The sequence below is a fragment of the Blennius ocellaris genome (genome assembly GCF_963422515.1).
Source record: "Blennius ocellaris genome assembly, chromosome: 17".
Classification (NCBI taxonomy): domain Eukaryota; kingdom Metazoa; phylum Chordata; class Actinopteri; order Blenniiformes; family Blenniidae; genus Blennius; species Blennius ocellaris.
The window spans coordinates 18,676,339-18,692,204 of NC_137666.1; the positions used below are offsets into that span (position 1 = coordinate 18,676,339).

The window sequence follows — 15,866 nt, forward strand, 5'->3', positions numbered from 1 at the left end:
GGCAGGGCTGTGCGGTGACGTCACAACATGGCGGCTCTGTTTGCTGCTCGGGAAGCACGCAGATTCTTCAGATTCTTCAGATTATTTTGGACAAATGAAGAAACCATCGGCAAAGGCTTCTCGTTACGGTCATTTTTCTGTTTAAAAAGTGGCATCGTAGAATCCATTTAAAGCGTGAAAGGCCGGATCGACGACACCTTGTGGTGTCTGGAAGCTTGACGATCCCGGAAGAGCACCAGCAGAGACGAGGTGAGGAAAACAACACAGTTTACTTAAAAATACTCTTTTATGCCATGATGAAGGCAAATATTTCATGCCTGATCTAACTTTAACGCCACACGAGCCTTTTTTTTTATCTTACAATAAAAGTAAAGTTTTGGTTGATGCACTGGTATAGCAGTTGATTAAACCCGAGTTTAACTCAAAATGTAGCTGCTGTTCGCCGCTACAATAAGTCAAACTGGAGATCTAATAGTCATACAAATCTTTGCTCCCATAAAAGTTGCATCCTGGTCCATATATGTCGTGTTTATGTGTATTAAACCGCTGCGGATGGCTTCTGTACAAGGTCCTCAAGATGTCGCCGTTCATCAACACTGTAAACTGGAAGCGTCAAACAGAGCAGAGTCCACCAGACAGTCCAGTTTAATCTGGATTAGGGAGACTTTAGACTCAGTAGAGACTTTAGTCAGTGTTGAAGCTAAACACAATATTTAAAGCATCTTGAAAGTGACGTGTTTCTGTTAAAATATTTAATGTGTGTTCCTGTAAAATCTGGAGCTCATGTTGTTGTTGACGGAAACTGCTGACACTGTTGTTTCACCGACGTGCTCTGTGGTATTTTGGGTCACAGTTTTATTGGTTGTTTATCTTCGACAAAGTCGGCCAGACCAGTAACATTAGTGTATTAAGTGATGCTTTTCCTTTTGTTAGTTGGATCATGTGAAAACATCAATGTCCTTTTTGAATTTTTAACATTGTTCCATTTTTAACTGTGTCTACTTGTGCAAAAGACAGTGAAATATCAAAGATTACGTTTCTTTCAGTGTTTTTATATCAGAAAATGCAACAAATGACTTGACTGACATCCATGATCTCGGTCCTCCAGAGGCCCTGTCCTGCATGTTTCAGCTCTCGATCAGTTGCAGCACACCTGATTGCAATGAGGGGCTCCTTATTGGGCTTCTCCACAACCTTGCTGATGACGTCATCATTGGATTCAGGTCTGCTGAAGCAGGGAGAGACTAAAACATGCAGGACAGGGTCTCCCGAGGACCAGGGTTGGAGACCTCGGACACCTTTACTGATTAAAACATTAAATAAATGACCTGTTGTAACTCGAATTCCTTCACAAACCTGTCAAGTGAATAAAGTTGACCAAAGGTTTTGCCAAAACGGCGCAACTCTTCCTAGACCAACACAAAGGTCTCGAACTCGTAACCCAGATGTGAATGTGTGTACACAGCTATGTGCAGATAGATTAAATAAAATTCCACAGTGATATTGGGGAGGACGGGTGGGGGGGATGTCATTTCCTTTTTTTTATTTGTTTCTTGTTCTAATCTTTATTTTTTTGTTAATATTACAAAAAAAGTATAACAGCAATTGACATAATTATATATTGGAAGTGAATACACATAGATTTGTGCTTCTTTCTTCCATTTCTTTTTCATTGCTGTTAATGTTTCCGTGATTGTTTGAAACGCACCACAAAGTGTTCATGCTGACTGTGGGTTTGCATGTAATGTTCGAATTTTCCTAACAAATCTTGAACAAAAAAAGTTTTACCAAAAGTTGCAATGAGTTGTTTTGATCCGTGGGCAAAAAAAAAAAAAAGGATTGACCAATATCTTTCATTTAATTTAACTGTGTGGTGATCGATGTGGTAACGCGTAACAAAAGCCAGAGTCGGCTTTGTAATGGAGCGTCTGTGAAAATAACAGTGCAGCCGATGGGACAACTCATGACGTGCAGGAAATGCTTGTCTGATTCAGGAAAATACCTCCGGTTATTACTGTGGCGTGACTGGATTCAACATTGAGATCCGCATATTATGAACAGGTGGCTGGATGGCAGTATTTTAATGACAACTGCTTATGATAATAGATTTAAAATGATCTTCTAGAGTAGTGATTCATAACCTTTTTTCTTGAGGGATCCAAAGCTTTCCGAGTTTGTTGGAAGTTGGCGGCCTCTGTGCTCTGTGATTTTTTTATTTTTAAGGCTGAGATGCTGTGGTTCCCAGTCGCTTCCACTTCATTGTCACGCTACTAATAGTTGTGTGAAAATGTTAGCGCTGGACTCGTTGCACAGGTGGCACCCTGTCACTACCATACTGGATTTCAGGAAGTGCTGAAGCTTTTTAAAGGTCACACGAGCAGATTTCTCAATCCAGGCACTGTCTAATGCACAGAAACTAAATTCAGAAGGTTTTTGAGACAAGTTGGAGACATCCGGGATGACTAAGAGAGAGAGAAACAAAAAAAAGTGAGCATGTGACCACAGGACAGTGAGATCATGACTTAAGATCAAAAACTCTCTGACACTAATACAAATGGACGCTGTGGTCAAGAGAGATTATCTTCCACGTGTTATTTGGCCGCAGGTTTGAAGAGTGCGATCCATCGCAATGCAGCTATCAGCTTTCAAAACAAACATGGACCAGCCGACTCAGCAATACAAAAAAAAGTCAACCTTTCTACTTTTGCCTCGGTACAGTTGTGTTAAACTATGTGCTCAGTTCGGGCGTATATATCCAAACTCTGTAGTGAAGTTCTCAAGCTTGCTGTGGCCTGCAGGGAGTTCCTCGTCTAGTAAAAATAGTCTGCTTTGCATTTCAAAAACAGAATTCATTGAACCGTCACATGCTGCTGTTTCACTTCTCTTTCGGACACGCGTCGTCGCCAACCTGCTCATATCGCAGCACCACAGACATGCTTATGTGCATTTTCCACTGAAACGGGCACATGAATAGATGGAAGAATTAATAGATGTGACATTTATCTAAGATTATTTCCCGTTTTACTGCAGTAAAATACAACAAAGTGTGAATACACCATCTCCTGAGTGTAATGGAAACGTATATACCATATAATACTATTTATTGTTTGTTTTATTTTGTCACAGTTCAGAGATCAGGAGCGAAACTGAAAGAAATAAAACACTTGCAGGATAATGGGTGAACATGTGAGTCACGAACACTGAGATGAGGAAAATGTTTGTGTGCTTCTTGATTTTGGTTCATTTTTCCTGGACCTTTATTGTGGTGGGTCCATTAAAGTCTTCACATTCATTAAATTGCACAGATTTTGAGAATGAATGACCTTTCTTTCATTTCTAATGCAATTTGAATTAGTGGAGGATAAATGAATAATACATAGCGCAGTGTTTCTTAAAAGATCGTTTTATACACTATATTACCAAAAGTTATATTTATAGTTATATTTATTCGCCTGCCTTCACACAAACATGAACTTGAGTGACGTCCCACTGTCACATGCTGGAAATCGCTGAACTCCTGCGAGCTCCACATTCGCTCACTAATGTTTGTAGAGATAGTCTGCATGTGGAGGTGCTTGATTTTATTACAGCTGTGGCCATAGAGGTGACTGGAACACCTGAATTCAACGAGTTGTAGAGCTGAGTGAATACTTTTGGCAATTTAGTGTCATTTTGATTCTCCATCAGGCTTTCAATGAATTCGGTCCAAGAAATTTGTGTTTTAATGAAGTGATGAACAGTTTTGTAATTCATTTGTTGTTTGTTTTTTTTTGTCCAAATTACAAAAGGAGACATGTGAATTAGCAGTTGACGTTAACCTTCACTCCTCCATACTCCACACACTGCATGAGATACTGAAGTATCTGACGATGAGTCTAAAATGTGTGTCACAGTGGTGAAGTTCTAAGCTGTGGAACAAAAAAAGTTATTCTGATCCAGTTATAAGGAATGTGGAAGTTTATTATTCCCAAATAATGACTATTAAAATAATATATATTGGGTTTTTTATGTGTAAATAGAAAGTTTTTAGGCTGGGAACTGCTGTACTTTTGCTCATATTTATTGATTAATTCTGTAAATGTGTGTTTAACACTTTCCGGTGATTTTCGTTTGTACGGTTACCCCCCCCCCCCCCCCCCCCCCCATTAATCTACTTGAACTTGTGCAGCCCTTTCCTCATTCCTGCACACCTGGCAGCTGAAATGTTATCTGGTCGGAATTCAAGACATGTCAGCCGCAGGCTGTTTGTTCAAATACGACGGCGACTGAGTTTTGTGTGTGTCGCGTCGCGCCGCAGGGGGATGGAGGTGGACTGCCAGCCGGAGGAGGCCATGGTCTCGGCCTTCGGCGACGACTGCGCGGAGCTCGTCGAGGTCAAGGACATGAGGTTGGAGGCGGAGGCGGTGGTCAGCGACGTCCTCTTCGCCGTGGCCGAGATGTACGTCTCTCAGGGCCTCGGCAGCGCGTCGGACGTGGCCTACATCAACGTGGAGACCAGAGAAGGGAACCGCTACTGTCTGGAGCTGACGGAGGCCGGACTGAGGGTAAGGGGGGGGGGGGGCGGTGTCAGACCCACGGCACGAGGAAGTCAATAAACCACACACAGTTTTTAAAACACTGCTTGATAGTTACACTTTTAGTAGGGTCATCAGAAATCCCACCGTAGCCTTGAACAACTCGCTGAGCGGAGAAAAGTTAATCAAGGGGAATAATCCTCCAATTGTGAACAACTGGCACGTCATGTTTTATTCTTTATTCATTCCAGACGTTCAAGACCATAACAAATACAGATGCATAAATAAAGAAACTTATACTAGTCTGAATATATATATATACCTCATGAATAATCAACATTTTGGATACTGGCTCAGTTTTATTGGAGCACAGAGGGAATCGAGGCTGAACTCGACAGAATTGACCCAAAACCAGAGTCGGAGCCACAAACCATGCATGGTGCTCAGGTAACGACAGTGAGACGACTCGACAGCCTGTTGCAGCAAGACGCTGCAGTAGAAATAGACTTTATTTACCTTTTTGTGAGTGAGTTGGCGTCAAAGCCTTATAAACACACGTGGAAATCACGCAGTCTGAGAGGTAACGGTTCTGACAGTCGTTAAAAATGGGTCTTATAAGTCAAAACATAATTTACTGATGCTCTTTTGCACTATATTTTTTTGTTTAATTAGAGGCCAGGAGAGCCATTGCATCATACAAACTGTAAAAGTTTTGTAATAACAAAAACTGGGTATATTCGTTTGACGATGGGTGGACTTGATCGATGTATCGTGTGTTTGGCGCTCTGAACGCTTCCGTTGTGTTCAGAATGGCGAAAGCTCATTCAGTCATTGCTTGTCCCAACCATAATGACAGTGTCATGTCCCCCCCTCCCCCGCAGGTGGTGGGCTACGCCTTCGACCACGTGGACGAGGACCTGAGCACCCAGTACCACGAGACGGTGTACTCGCTGCTGGACACGCTGAGCCCCGGCTACAGGGAAGCCTTCGGCAACGCGCTGCTGCAGCGGCTGGAGAGGCTGAAGCAGAACGGACAGTGACGGAGAGACGGGAGGAAGCCGGGGCTGAACGTGTCCGGATCCGAGCCGGCGAACAACAAAAAAAACAACCTCCCAAGTCCGCGACGTCCGCCGCCACGCGAGAAGGGCTGCCCGGCAACCATGGAGCTGCTTCGCCCCTGACCGCCATCGTGACTTCATCCTCTCACACCTCCGCCGCCGTGTCGTCGACGTCGCTGCGGAACGATCTTCCAGTTTCTACGCGGCGAAAGAGTCTTTTTGTACCGGCGCACATTGTTAAGGATCTGTGTACCTTTTCTATCTGGCAGCATCAGGAGGCAGGAAGTTGTAGTATTATTATTATTATTATTATTATTATTATTATTATTATTATTATTATCATGGATGCTGCCGGCTCTGAAGCTGTGACCCCACGACCGATATCTGCTCACATATTCCCGGCTTTACTTCGCAGGCGTTTCCATTGCAAAGCCAAAGCTCTCATGCTTTTGATGTTTCTACTGCTTTGCTGGCGACACGTTTGACTCTTGCGGTAACGTGGATGAGCGGATTTTGTGGCGCTTTTGTGCAGGTCCACACGGAGAAGTAGGTCAAAACATTCGTTCTAAAAACTGCGATGACGGCAAATTCCGTTTTTTGTTGCTTTCTCTGCAGCGTGTAGCATCTCAAGCTTTTATATCAAATATAGCAGTGACAAGAAGCCGTTTCTAAAGGTTTTTAAATCTATATTTTTTTTGTGCAGGTTTTGCTCTTTCAGTCAAAATGCACATTGAGATCTTCTGAAGCTGCTTTCTAGTACTGGTTTGCTCTTTGTGTGACCTGGTTGTGGTTGTGCTGCGGTGTTATGACAACTCATTCCCAGTGCACTCATACTGTCATTCTACCTGCTGCTGGCCTTTGCTCAAACCAATAAACTCTCAGACGTGTGTCACTGTCGCTTTATTTCACAAAGTCCAGGACGGGGGTGGTAAATTCACATGACGGTTTTACTTGTTATATTTCAAGTTTATATGTCAGAACATCGCCTCGTATGCAAACTCTACGCAGCGAGTCTCCGACCTGGACGTTCACTGGGACATTATAAATATGCTAAATGACAAAAGCAAAGAAAATCATATTATAGTGATACGGTTCTAGAAATAATGACGAATGCATGTTGAAAAAGCAGATGTATAATTAATTTACCACTTCTTCTGAATAAATCTAATATTTATATCATATCTATTTCTAAGGAATTTCTCATCTTTTTCTATGTTGGTTTCCCGACACACAAACGAACATTCCCACCGTAAAGACTTTAATTCTCTGCTCACAAATGTTATACATTCCTTTCGATATGTTTTACAGCTTTTTTAATTCATCCAACATACAAGTGAGCCTGATGAGCTTGTTTGTCTATCTGAGACTGATTTCCCTTTTATGCTTCAAAAATGCATTAAACCTTTGTAGTAGTTGTGTTTTTTATATGACTGCTCATAGAAGGCTTTTAAAATAGAGTAGCTTTCTACTTTTCTTTAAAAGAATAAAGTTACTAAAGTTATTTATCATATTATATAATAGACTTTCATCCCAATGAAGACGGTGTTTTCTGTCTTATCCACAAAATAACATATTGCCTGAAGGTTCCTCATTCTCTATATCCTCCAATAAAAGATAATTATTTGCTTTCTATGAGGTTTGAACCATAAAATAATTCAGTGCAAGTTTTATTGGTTGTGACTGTAAATCTGAGTTTAATCCTGATGACAAACGATTCCACTGCAACCACTTTATTACTTGTTTATGATATAATTCCATTCATAAAGTACAATTCACATGAGGTCACATTTTATACCATGAGGATGAAGAACGGCCACAATTTAAACTAACTTTTAAACTAATCTATATTTTCTGTAGCTATTAAGTTCATTTAACTGAGAAAATGCCTGCTTTATATTTACAGTTTCCACCCATATATATATATTCCGTTTTGTATACTTTGGAAGTAGACATTTGATAGTAAAAGTAAACTGAACTGAATGTCAACTATTTTCAACTAAGTTACTTTACAAACTTGGTGAAAAGTATTTTTCATAACAGTTTCACCCTCGACTGCAGATTTTTCAGTATTTCTTCCTCTGGTCACTTTACTTCAGCTGAAATAATAGTTGGTACAGTTTCAGTTCTTTGTTTTGTAAAGTTTCCTTTAGAGTCCAAACAGATTTACAATCTTTACTTCAAAGATGAATTATATTCAGTAAAACACAGAATTTGGAGGTTTGTGACAGTTTTTATGAGTTTCTGACTCGTCACCATTACATTCTGTAAATATTTGTCTACATGTTTAGGAAATAGAAAAATGTTATATTTCACATTTGTCCATAAAAGCACATTTCCAGTTTCAGTTGGGGAGGCTGACAGTCTGTACTTGTAAGGTCAGGATTGAGACGTTCCAGTGAAGCTGCTGTAGGTTTAGACTGAGCTTCTTTAATTCTCACGTTTCACTACTAAATGTCACATTTTGAAAGAAAACAAAAACTTTAACTCTTAATACTGTTAATTTCCTTTTAAGTCATCTCTATGGACCCACGCTCCACAACAAATCTCATCCCTGCAGCTCTGGAGCCACAATGTGGCTCTTCAGCCCTTCAGTAGCGGCTCCTTGAAGCTTGAAATGGCTGGAAAAAGGCACACCAACTTAAAATGAGAACATTATTAAAACCACAAAAAAGAGAAAAACCAAAATGGCTTGAAACACATAAAAGGACCAGAATTGTCAAAAGCGTTTAAAATGATAAAATATAAATGCTAAATGGCTTAAAAGTCAAAATAGTAAAGACTGAAAATGTCAAAATCTTGTCTTGTCTAAAAACAAAGGGTGAAACTGCGAAATCAGGAGCTTCGGAAATGCAATGGAAGAGTTTTATTAAAACATTTTGGCCTCATTTTAGAAGGTTCTTTTGGTCATAAAGTTACAGAATTCATCCATCCATCTTATTTTGTTATTCAATTTTCCTGCTGAAGTAAATTCGTTATCTTGTCTTCTCTGTTCAAACTTTATCTTAATTCTCCTGCACTTATAAAAGGTCAACATCATGGTTTGGTCGGTCAGCCACTCAATTAAAAACTAAGCGGAAACTGCAACAATAATAAATCAAACCCTGTCCAGTAGTTTTACTCACTTTGGGGTTTGATAATAAGAGTTTCCGACAATCAAGTCGGAGCTCGACTTGTTTTAATTTGTACGAGTCATTACGGTCCAAAACTGGTGAGGTTTTTATTTCCAGGCCTGCTTAAGCACCGTTCAGGAATCACTTACAGAAACACTCATCTCGCTTATTGTAATGTCAGAAATACACAAATCCAAGTTTCAAGAATTTACTTTTATTATTCGTTTACAGTATCAAATTCCATAAGAGTGGTTACCCAAAATAAGAAATATAAAACAAAGTGCAGCCTGCAGATATTCCGACTACACAGCAGCCAGTAAGATTAAACATTAGCACTGAGGGAATGAATTCACAGCCGTTAACCAGATTTCGCATCTTTAAAATGTGACATTAAAACATGCGTCTAATATTTCAGCAGGATTTAGGAGTGTGCAGTGAAGTCATTAAGACACGTCTTAAAAAACCAAGTCGATTATTCAATAAAATAGAAACTAGTGACATTCTTTGAATTTGTTATGCAGAGTTAAATCAGTTTTTTTTTTTTTTTTTTAAAAAGAGAAACACTAGTCTGAGGTAGTTGTGTGAATTTGTTGGCGTTACACAAGCTGAACTGGGAACTTGATGCAGAACAGATCCTTCTTGTCGTCGTCTCTCAGTTCCCACTGCACAACCAGCTTCAGCTGCAAAAACAAAAGAAAGTGGTCAATAAACAAAGAGCACATCCCCTTTTCAAAAAAAAAAAAAAAAAAAATTCCAGGTAAGAAGTTACAGAGAAAAAAAAAAAGGCAGAGGCTGAAACAACCTGCCCCATAAAAACAAGAACTTTATACAACAAAATACAGAACTTCTGCCAGACTAAAAAGAAAAAAAAACACATAAATGACCTTTTTCAAATATTTTACTTAAAAGTATTCAAAACAAACTATGGAGACGTCTGTAATTAGTTATTTTACCATAGGAAATAGGAACATTACAAAGCATTCATGATAAGTCATATTGTTGATTATTTTCAATCACACGAATCCTCTCCAACACATTTAGTTCATTCCAGAAGCATAAAAAAGGCAAATGATCACGATGCAAGAGGACCGACACAGAGATACTTTAATTATATTGGAAGAAAAACCCCTCAGTAGGTGGAGAGAATCCCTCGCAGTTCATCCTGAATATTAGTTTTTTTTAGAGGTTTTTTTCCCCACCACCCCCAATATGTTGAACGCCATGCGTCTTTCATCATTAAAATAAGAGTTTGTGAATGAGGACCATGTAAAGGAGGCCGAGAGTCATCAAGAACGAAATGTTCTTTTTAACAAATAGATTTATTGTCACTGGAGCTACTCACCGAAGGGTACTCAGACTTCACCGGGAGTGTGGTCTGATAGTAATACGTCTGCTGCTTCTGGATGGGACACTGGATTCCAGACTTGCAGCCGTCGCAGTTGGGAATGCTGAAGGGAATGGGAATGCCGGCGACGACGCCGTGGACCACGGCTGTGCTCGTCTGAGTCGCCACGCCTGCAGAGTAAATCATTAAAACACGATTAAACATCCCCAAACGCCGGCATGCGTTACAGAACGTTGAAAAGTATTCACGGAGGTTCCCCTAACCGCTGCTGAAGGTCACGTTGACGCTGTACGAGCTTCCTTTGTGGAGCTGGCAGGGCTGAGAGGGACAGGGGTTGATGTCCACTGTGGTCACTTTACCAGAAGCAGATCCTGAATACGAAACAAAAAAAATCATTTACACGTCAATAAACTACCTTGAGAAGTGTGCATGTACTTAAAATGGGAACAGACTCTTATCTGGAGGTGCAAAGCAGACTAATGCGTGAATAAGCTCTTAAGGGGTTTGATGTTTGCTTTACGTCAGTTTATCACAAGTCTGATTGCTGCTCCAGCCATTTCCTTGATTGCTGTATTGGCAAAACTTGTGGAAATCAATGTCTTACTTCACTGGATGGAGAGGTGTGTGGCGTACGTGGCAAGTAAGGGTCGGACAAGTGCATTTTGCTGCTTTTACATGGGATTTTGTCTCATGTCTAAATTAATGGCAACATCTTTAGCGCAGCTATTTCCAGTGCCATTATGAGATTTCTATCCCATTACAATGTTGGATGACACTTTCTACAGGGTGTGATCAGTCTTTATACACGCAAGGACGTTTCCGTGAAGATGCTTGAGAACAGGTCTGACAAACATTTCACACGCTCAGTGATTAAACAAACGAACTTACCACAATCAACGTATTTGACCGGAATCGCGCAGGTTAAACCCATCAAGCAGAGCACGACGACGAAACCGCTCCTGGCATCCATGTTTCCCTTTTTGTTGTACGACTCTTAATGGAGAAAACAATCAACAAACACCAGTTAAATAAGAGCAAACCTGTGACCACTCAGGTGGCACTAAACACCACGTAAACTAATTTCATCGCGACACCTGCGGAACCTCCTCTGAGCGCAGTAGTGATTAAAAAGTTTGACACGGCGTTGAAAACCAGTCTCAAAGTGCTTGGTAATGCAGTGAATACGAGTTAAAGCACGGAGACGTATCAAAGCTCTGAGAGAACACACCGTACCTTAGAAAGATTCCGCCCGCTTCTGAAACGCCGACAAAACAACCTCCTTTTTATTTCGTTGTGTCACGAGATCGAAGAAACGCCTATTTATCACCCAGCTGGGTTTCCTCCGCCCAGGGTCAATCCTCACAGGAAGCGACCTGATTCTTTAGCCCCGCCTCCTCGGTACAATTTGTTGAATAACAACGTCAGACGTGACGTCACCATCACAATGCCACGCCTGACAGTCATGACTAAGGTCTCGAAGGCAAATCTCTATGACCAATCAAAAGACGAGTTTCATCCAATGTGGGCGTGTCTAATTTGAAAGACAGGAATTGCAGCCAATGGCAGCGCGGCATTTCGGCCGTTGAACACGCTGAACCTCAACTTCTGTTATGGAAGATGTCAGCCTTAAGAGGAGCAATGATGACTGCGTCAAAGTCAACAATACTCAACCTCGCTAGGTAAAGTTCTTCTGTTGTGTGTCTCGACGCATAAACCATCCTTTTGTCGCTCGATATTGCTCCGTGTTTAGTCAGAATGCTGGGATTCAGAGGTAGAGTTTACCAACACTATGCTAACGGGCTAGCCGGGGCTCGCAGCAGCAACGGTGTGCGGTCATGTGACGCGATGTTGACAGATAGTCAATGTTTTGCAGGACGACGGGTCTCCTGAAGGGGAGCAGGGTGTCTGAGACGCTGCAGCGGCTCACTGCGACCCCCTCGCTCCGGTACACAGCGGGGCTCCGGGGCTACGGCAGCGCCTCCGTCCAGGAGAACACAGGCGGCTCCTCCGGGGTCCGTTTAACAGAGTCATGTGTGAAGGTCAGCCGGAATCCACCTGTGGTAGAAACACTGACGGAGCAGAGGAGTCCATCATCTATTAAATCTTCATAAACATAATCCAATGAGGCTAAAAAAGAAAAAAAAATGGATATGGGGTGTCATCTCAATAACCTAACCGATGTCAGCCCAGTCCATTTACTTGTAGTACAACTTTCCAGAATAGCGACCGAGAAAACCGATGGAACAATGATGGCAAATTTAGGGTAATCTATTAACCGCATCCACCCACACGCACACACACACACACACACACACACACACACACACACACACACACGCACACACACACACACACGCACACACGCACACACACAGGAAGAACATGGAAACACTACAAAGAAATCCCCCAGCCGGTATTTAAACCCACTGTGAGGCCAGAGCAACAACCACTGTGGCTGGGATTTAATTCCCCTCTGGGATGAATAATGTATTTCTATTGTATTATAGCCTGTGCTCTTTCACTGTAACAACATTTGGCCAGTCAGATGACGCCATCTTTCACTTTAGGTACAGCTCTTTTTGTGAAACACTGTCTGTCTTAACCGCAGCTGCTCTTTGATTTAAAACAAACAAACAAAAAAACCCACAAATGAAGCAGTTTCTTCAGGTTAAAATGGGATTAGAGAAGAGAAAGAAAAAACAATAACTGTGACTTGGAAGTAAAACTCCCAAAAAGCACAATTGCATCAATATCTTATAACTGGTGTTTATTATCTTATGGTTTATAGCGTTTACTGTACCTGACAAGTGAAGTCAGACTTGGTGGTAAATGAATGTGTCTGAATTGTTGGTTCATTCATGCCTGTTTGATCCAGAGACTGGAGGAGATCATGGAGAAAGGCGAGTACCTGAGGATCCACGTGGAGGGAGGCGGCTGCTCTGGGTTCCAGTACAAGTTCTCTATTGACAGCACCAGGAATCAAGACGACAGGTGAGCTCTCGCAGCGGGTTTTTTTTTTTTTTTTTTTGAGTTCACACTTGTTTTTCTTGTCGTCTCTTAATCCGACCTGCTCGTCTGCCCTCCAGGGTGTTTGAGCAGGGGGGGTTCGGGGTGATCGTGGATCAGGACAGCCTGGAGTTTGTGAAAGGATCCACCGTGGACTTCAGTCAGGAGCTGATCCGCTCCACCTTCCAGGTGCTGAAGAATCCCCAGGCGGATCACGGCTGCTCGTGCGGCAGCTCCTTCTCTGTCAAACTATGATCATCCAACCACAGCATCAGCTGTCAATATCACTCTTATAAAATAAATAACATTATGTTACAGTGAAAACACAAACATACTACATACACTGTTGGATGAATCATCAGCCTGTTTTCTGCTTTTTTTGGGGGTGTTAAATTACTTGAACGGCTCATTAAACTCTGTGTTGATGTAAATCACCTTGAACAACACAAAGACGCACCTGAAGTGAGATTGAGATGACTCCGCATTTAGATTTGCCTTTGCATGTAAGATATGTAAATAAGCTTTAAACTAAAGTTGCAACGTATATATTTGTGTCATTTTAAATAAATTAAGTGGATTCAAGGTATCCGTGTTGATGTGTTTGTAGAGTTCTGCTAATCTGTTTAATCCAGTTTATGTTTACAGAATGGAGACTGCACTGCACAACTTCAGCTCTTTATTGTTGGTTAACCTGCTGAAATATTAGGATTTGCCCTGGAAATGTCAATGAGTTCACACGTATGAGTCAATCAAGTCGGGTGTATGATTCTATATGACAGCACTGGACAGCACATATAAACTTAATGCTGACTCATGTTACTGTCACACACATGTAAGTTTAACTACCAGAGGTGGAAAATAAAGTGAAAAATTGCATACATCCTTCGCTGTTACTTAATTATAACTAATGTTAACATAAAAAAAAAAAATCCCTCGTATAGAATGACACTGTTGTAAAAATTCTCAGACATTAGTTACTTTTTAATCGTGGGATGTTGTATTGAAACCTTTTTCTCAGCTTTAGCTGTTTTTGGAGATGACAGCGTTTGACCTTTACTCTGGTCATTTGGTGACTGTCAGAAAGCTGCAGGTTAAAGTTATTGGTTCAAAATATCCACATGTTAAAACACATTTCTCAAACAATAGAAAGTATAACAATTGGACAGCAGTGGCTCCATATAGAGGTTGGGCCTTTCTGTGTGGAGTTTGCATGTTTTCTGAAGAAAAGAAACATTTTTGTGTTAAGTCAGGCTTTTAATTTGGTGTGTTCAATCTGTGTGGTTAGAAATGTTTTCTTTAATTCTTTGTTCTGTTAAAGTCTGCCTGTGGCGGTCGAAACAAATCATATTTAAAAGAAATAAATGCTTACTTGGGTTTAATATGGATTTACTCCATCAAATATGTAATTATGAGCATAAAGGCCTCATTGAATATAATCAGAGTGCAAATAATAATTCAATATTTCCACTGTCATTTATACCCAGTTTTTAAAATATCCATGCCATAAAGCTTCTACTTTTATTAAAGGATGAGGATTTGTTTTGTTAAACTGTTGACTTATGTGGCCACCAGGTCTGAAATAATCAATAGATTAAAAGTTCTTGGTTAGTTCGCCATTATTCATTAATATCCATCTTGAATTTGCAGACCGTGAATACACATCCCAGTTCGAAGCAGAAGCTCCTTTTATTTATAGTGTTTATTCAAAAAATGAAAAACTTTGACTTTCAAGTCTTAGATTATATCTAATTTATAGCCATCACGTAAAACTATACAATTGTTGTTCTTTTGTTGTTGTTTTTTTGCTAAAAGTCAACAATTTAATAGCATTCAGTGAAATATGATAACAAAACTGATGGAAACAGTTTGAGATTGACGTGAAGGAAAACATCACTCAAAATGTCAAAGTTCATGGTTGCTTTTTTTTCTTTTTTATTAAAGTGGAATTTAAGAAACATCTCACAAAAATATACAAAAAGAATATCTACAAATGGTATTTACACTGGTTAAATGTAAATCAAAATATGCAGCAACATTTTTTTGTTTGTTGTTAGTCTGAATACAAGGAGCAAAATGTTTTGCACTTTTATTTTAGTCTTATCTTTTTCTTTTTTTTAAATATTCTCCCTTCTGATAAACATTCCATTGAAGCAATATACCATATTACACAAAACATCAACTCACTGTTGAAAATAGTCACACCGTTCATATTCATGACAATGCAACAGTAATATATATTAGCAGCACACTGAAAAGTGATCGGAACAATTGCGACAGTGCGTCGAAGTATCGATTTTACAGCCGTTTCTTTTTCTTTTTTTCTTTTTTTTAGTTTTCTGAGGGGATTCAGTCGGGGCAGATTGTCTTCCGGTAAAGCCATGCACACCCGGGGGAAAAACCACAAACCAATCCTCACACGAGTACGCGCACACCAACACGTCATGACGGAGGGGGGGTTGAGGGCCAAGCAGTCCACTACACAACCACGGAGAGGAACCAGAAGTGAACCACCGGGGAGGGGGGGGGGCGACACAGTGACCAGGTCAGGTGTACAGTGCATAGTATGCTTTGGCATGCTGACATCCAGAACATAACAGTGGATGTTACATTCGCGGAGGAAGGCCACAGGATTTGGAATCACCAGTAAAAAAAATAAATAAATAAATAATAGAACAAATAAACGACGTGATTCAAAACAATAAAACGAAATGATACAAAAAAAAAAAAGAAGAAGAAAAGAATCCAAACCCTCAGAGACACTCAGATTAAGGCGAATTTCAGTTTTGCTACATGGTTCATTTCACGATGAGAACGGCGTTCGTCGGTAGCGCGA

General features: G+C 40.6%; 3 protein-coding genes across 3 annotated transcripts; 2 read left to right on the plus strand and 1 right to left on the minus strand.

The window, feature by feature from the left end:
* Positions 1 to 11: 11 nt before the first annotated feature.
* Positions 12 to 6,461, plus strand: gskip (gsk3b interacting protein). The gene is made up of 3 exons (XM_080512857.1): positions 12 to 249; positions 4,298 to 4,544; positions 5,396 to 6,461. The coding sequence occupies exons 2-3, from the start codon at positions 4,302 to 4,304 to the stop codon at positions 5,552 to 5,554; spliced, it is 402 nt and encodes a 133-aa protein (XP_080368983.1). The 5' UTR covers positions 12 to 249; positions 4,298 to 4,301; the 3' UTR covers positions 5,555 to 6,461.
* A 2,415-nt stretch (positions 6,462 to 8,876) lies between these two features.
* On the minus strand, positions 8,877 to 11,385 carry LOC308142023 (NPC intracellular cholesterol transporter 2-like). The gene is made up of 5 exons (XM_080512312.1): positions 11,261 to 11,385; positions 10,916 to 11,020; positions 10,291 to 10,398; positions 10,025 to 10,197; positions 8,877 to 9,362 (listed from the first exon to the last, which is right to left on the minus strand). Exons 2-5 carry the CDS (start codon positions 10,995 to 10,997, stop codon positions 9,279 to 9,281), a joined length of 447 nt encoding a protein of 148 aa, XP_080368438.1. The 5' UTR covers positions 10,998 to 11,020; positions 11,261 to 11,385; the 3' UTR covers positions 8,877 to 9,278.
* A 211-nt stretch (positions 11,386 to 11,596) lies between these two features.
* Positions 11,597 to 13,609, plus strand: isca2 (iron-sulfur cluster assembly 2). The gene is made up of 4 exons (XM_080512413.1): positions 11,597 to 11,706; positions 11,901 to 12,066; positions 12,903 to 13,018; positions 13,114 to 13,609. Exons 1-4 carry the CDS (start codon positions 11,645 to 11,647, stop codon positions 13,286 to 13,288), a joined length of 519 nt encoding a protein of 172 aa, XP_080368539.1. The 5' UTR covers positions 11,597 to 11,644; the 3' UTR covers positions 13,289 to 13,609.
* The last annotated feature ends 2,257 nt before the right edge of the window (positions 13,610 to 15,866 follow it).

Bases quoted from the DNA above. Each gene is read 5' to 3' on its own strand.
- LOC308142023 (XM_080512312.1), bottom strand. From the start codon at position 10,997: ATGGATGCCAGGAGCGGTTTCGTCGTCGTGCTCTGCTTGATGGGTTTA. The intron at 10,399-10,915 runs GTAAGTTCGTTT...TTTCGTATTCAG, and splicing joins GGTCAAATACGTTGATTGTG to GATCTGCTTCTGGTAAAGTG. The intron at 9,363-10,024 runs GTGAGTAGCTCC...TTGTTTTTGCAG, and splicing joins TGAAGTCTGAGTACCCTTCG to CTGAAGCTGGTTGTGCAGTG.
- gskip (XM_080512857.1), top strand. From the start codon at position 4,302: ATGGAGGTGGACTGCCAGCCGGAGGAGGCCATGGTCTCGGCCTTCGGC. The intron at 4,545-5,395 runs GTAAGGGGGGGG...CCTCCCCCGCAG, and splicing joins TGACGGAGGCCGGACTGAGG to GTGGTGGGCTACGCCTTCGA.
- isca2 (XM_080512413.1), top strand. From the start codon at position 11,645: ATGTCAGCCTTAAGAGGAGCAATGATGACTGCGTCAAAGTCAACAATA. The intron at 11,707-11,900 runs GTAAAGTTCTTC...AATGTTTTGCAG, and splicing joins ACAATACTCAACCTCGCTAG to GACGACGGGTCTCCTGAAGG. The intron at 12,067-12,902 runs GTCAGCCGGAAT...TGTTTGATCCAG, and splicing joins TAACAGAGTCATGTGTGAAG to AGACTGGAGGAGATCATGGA.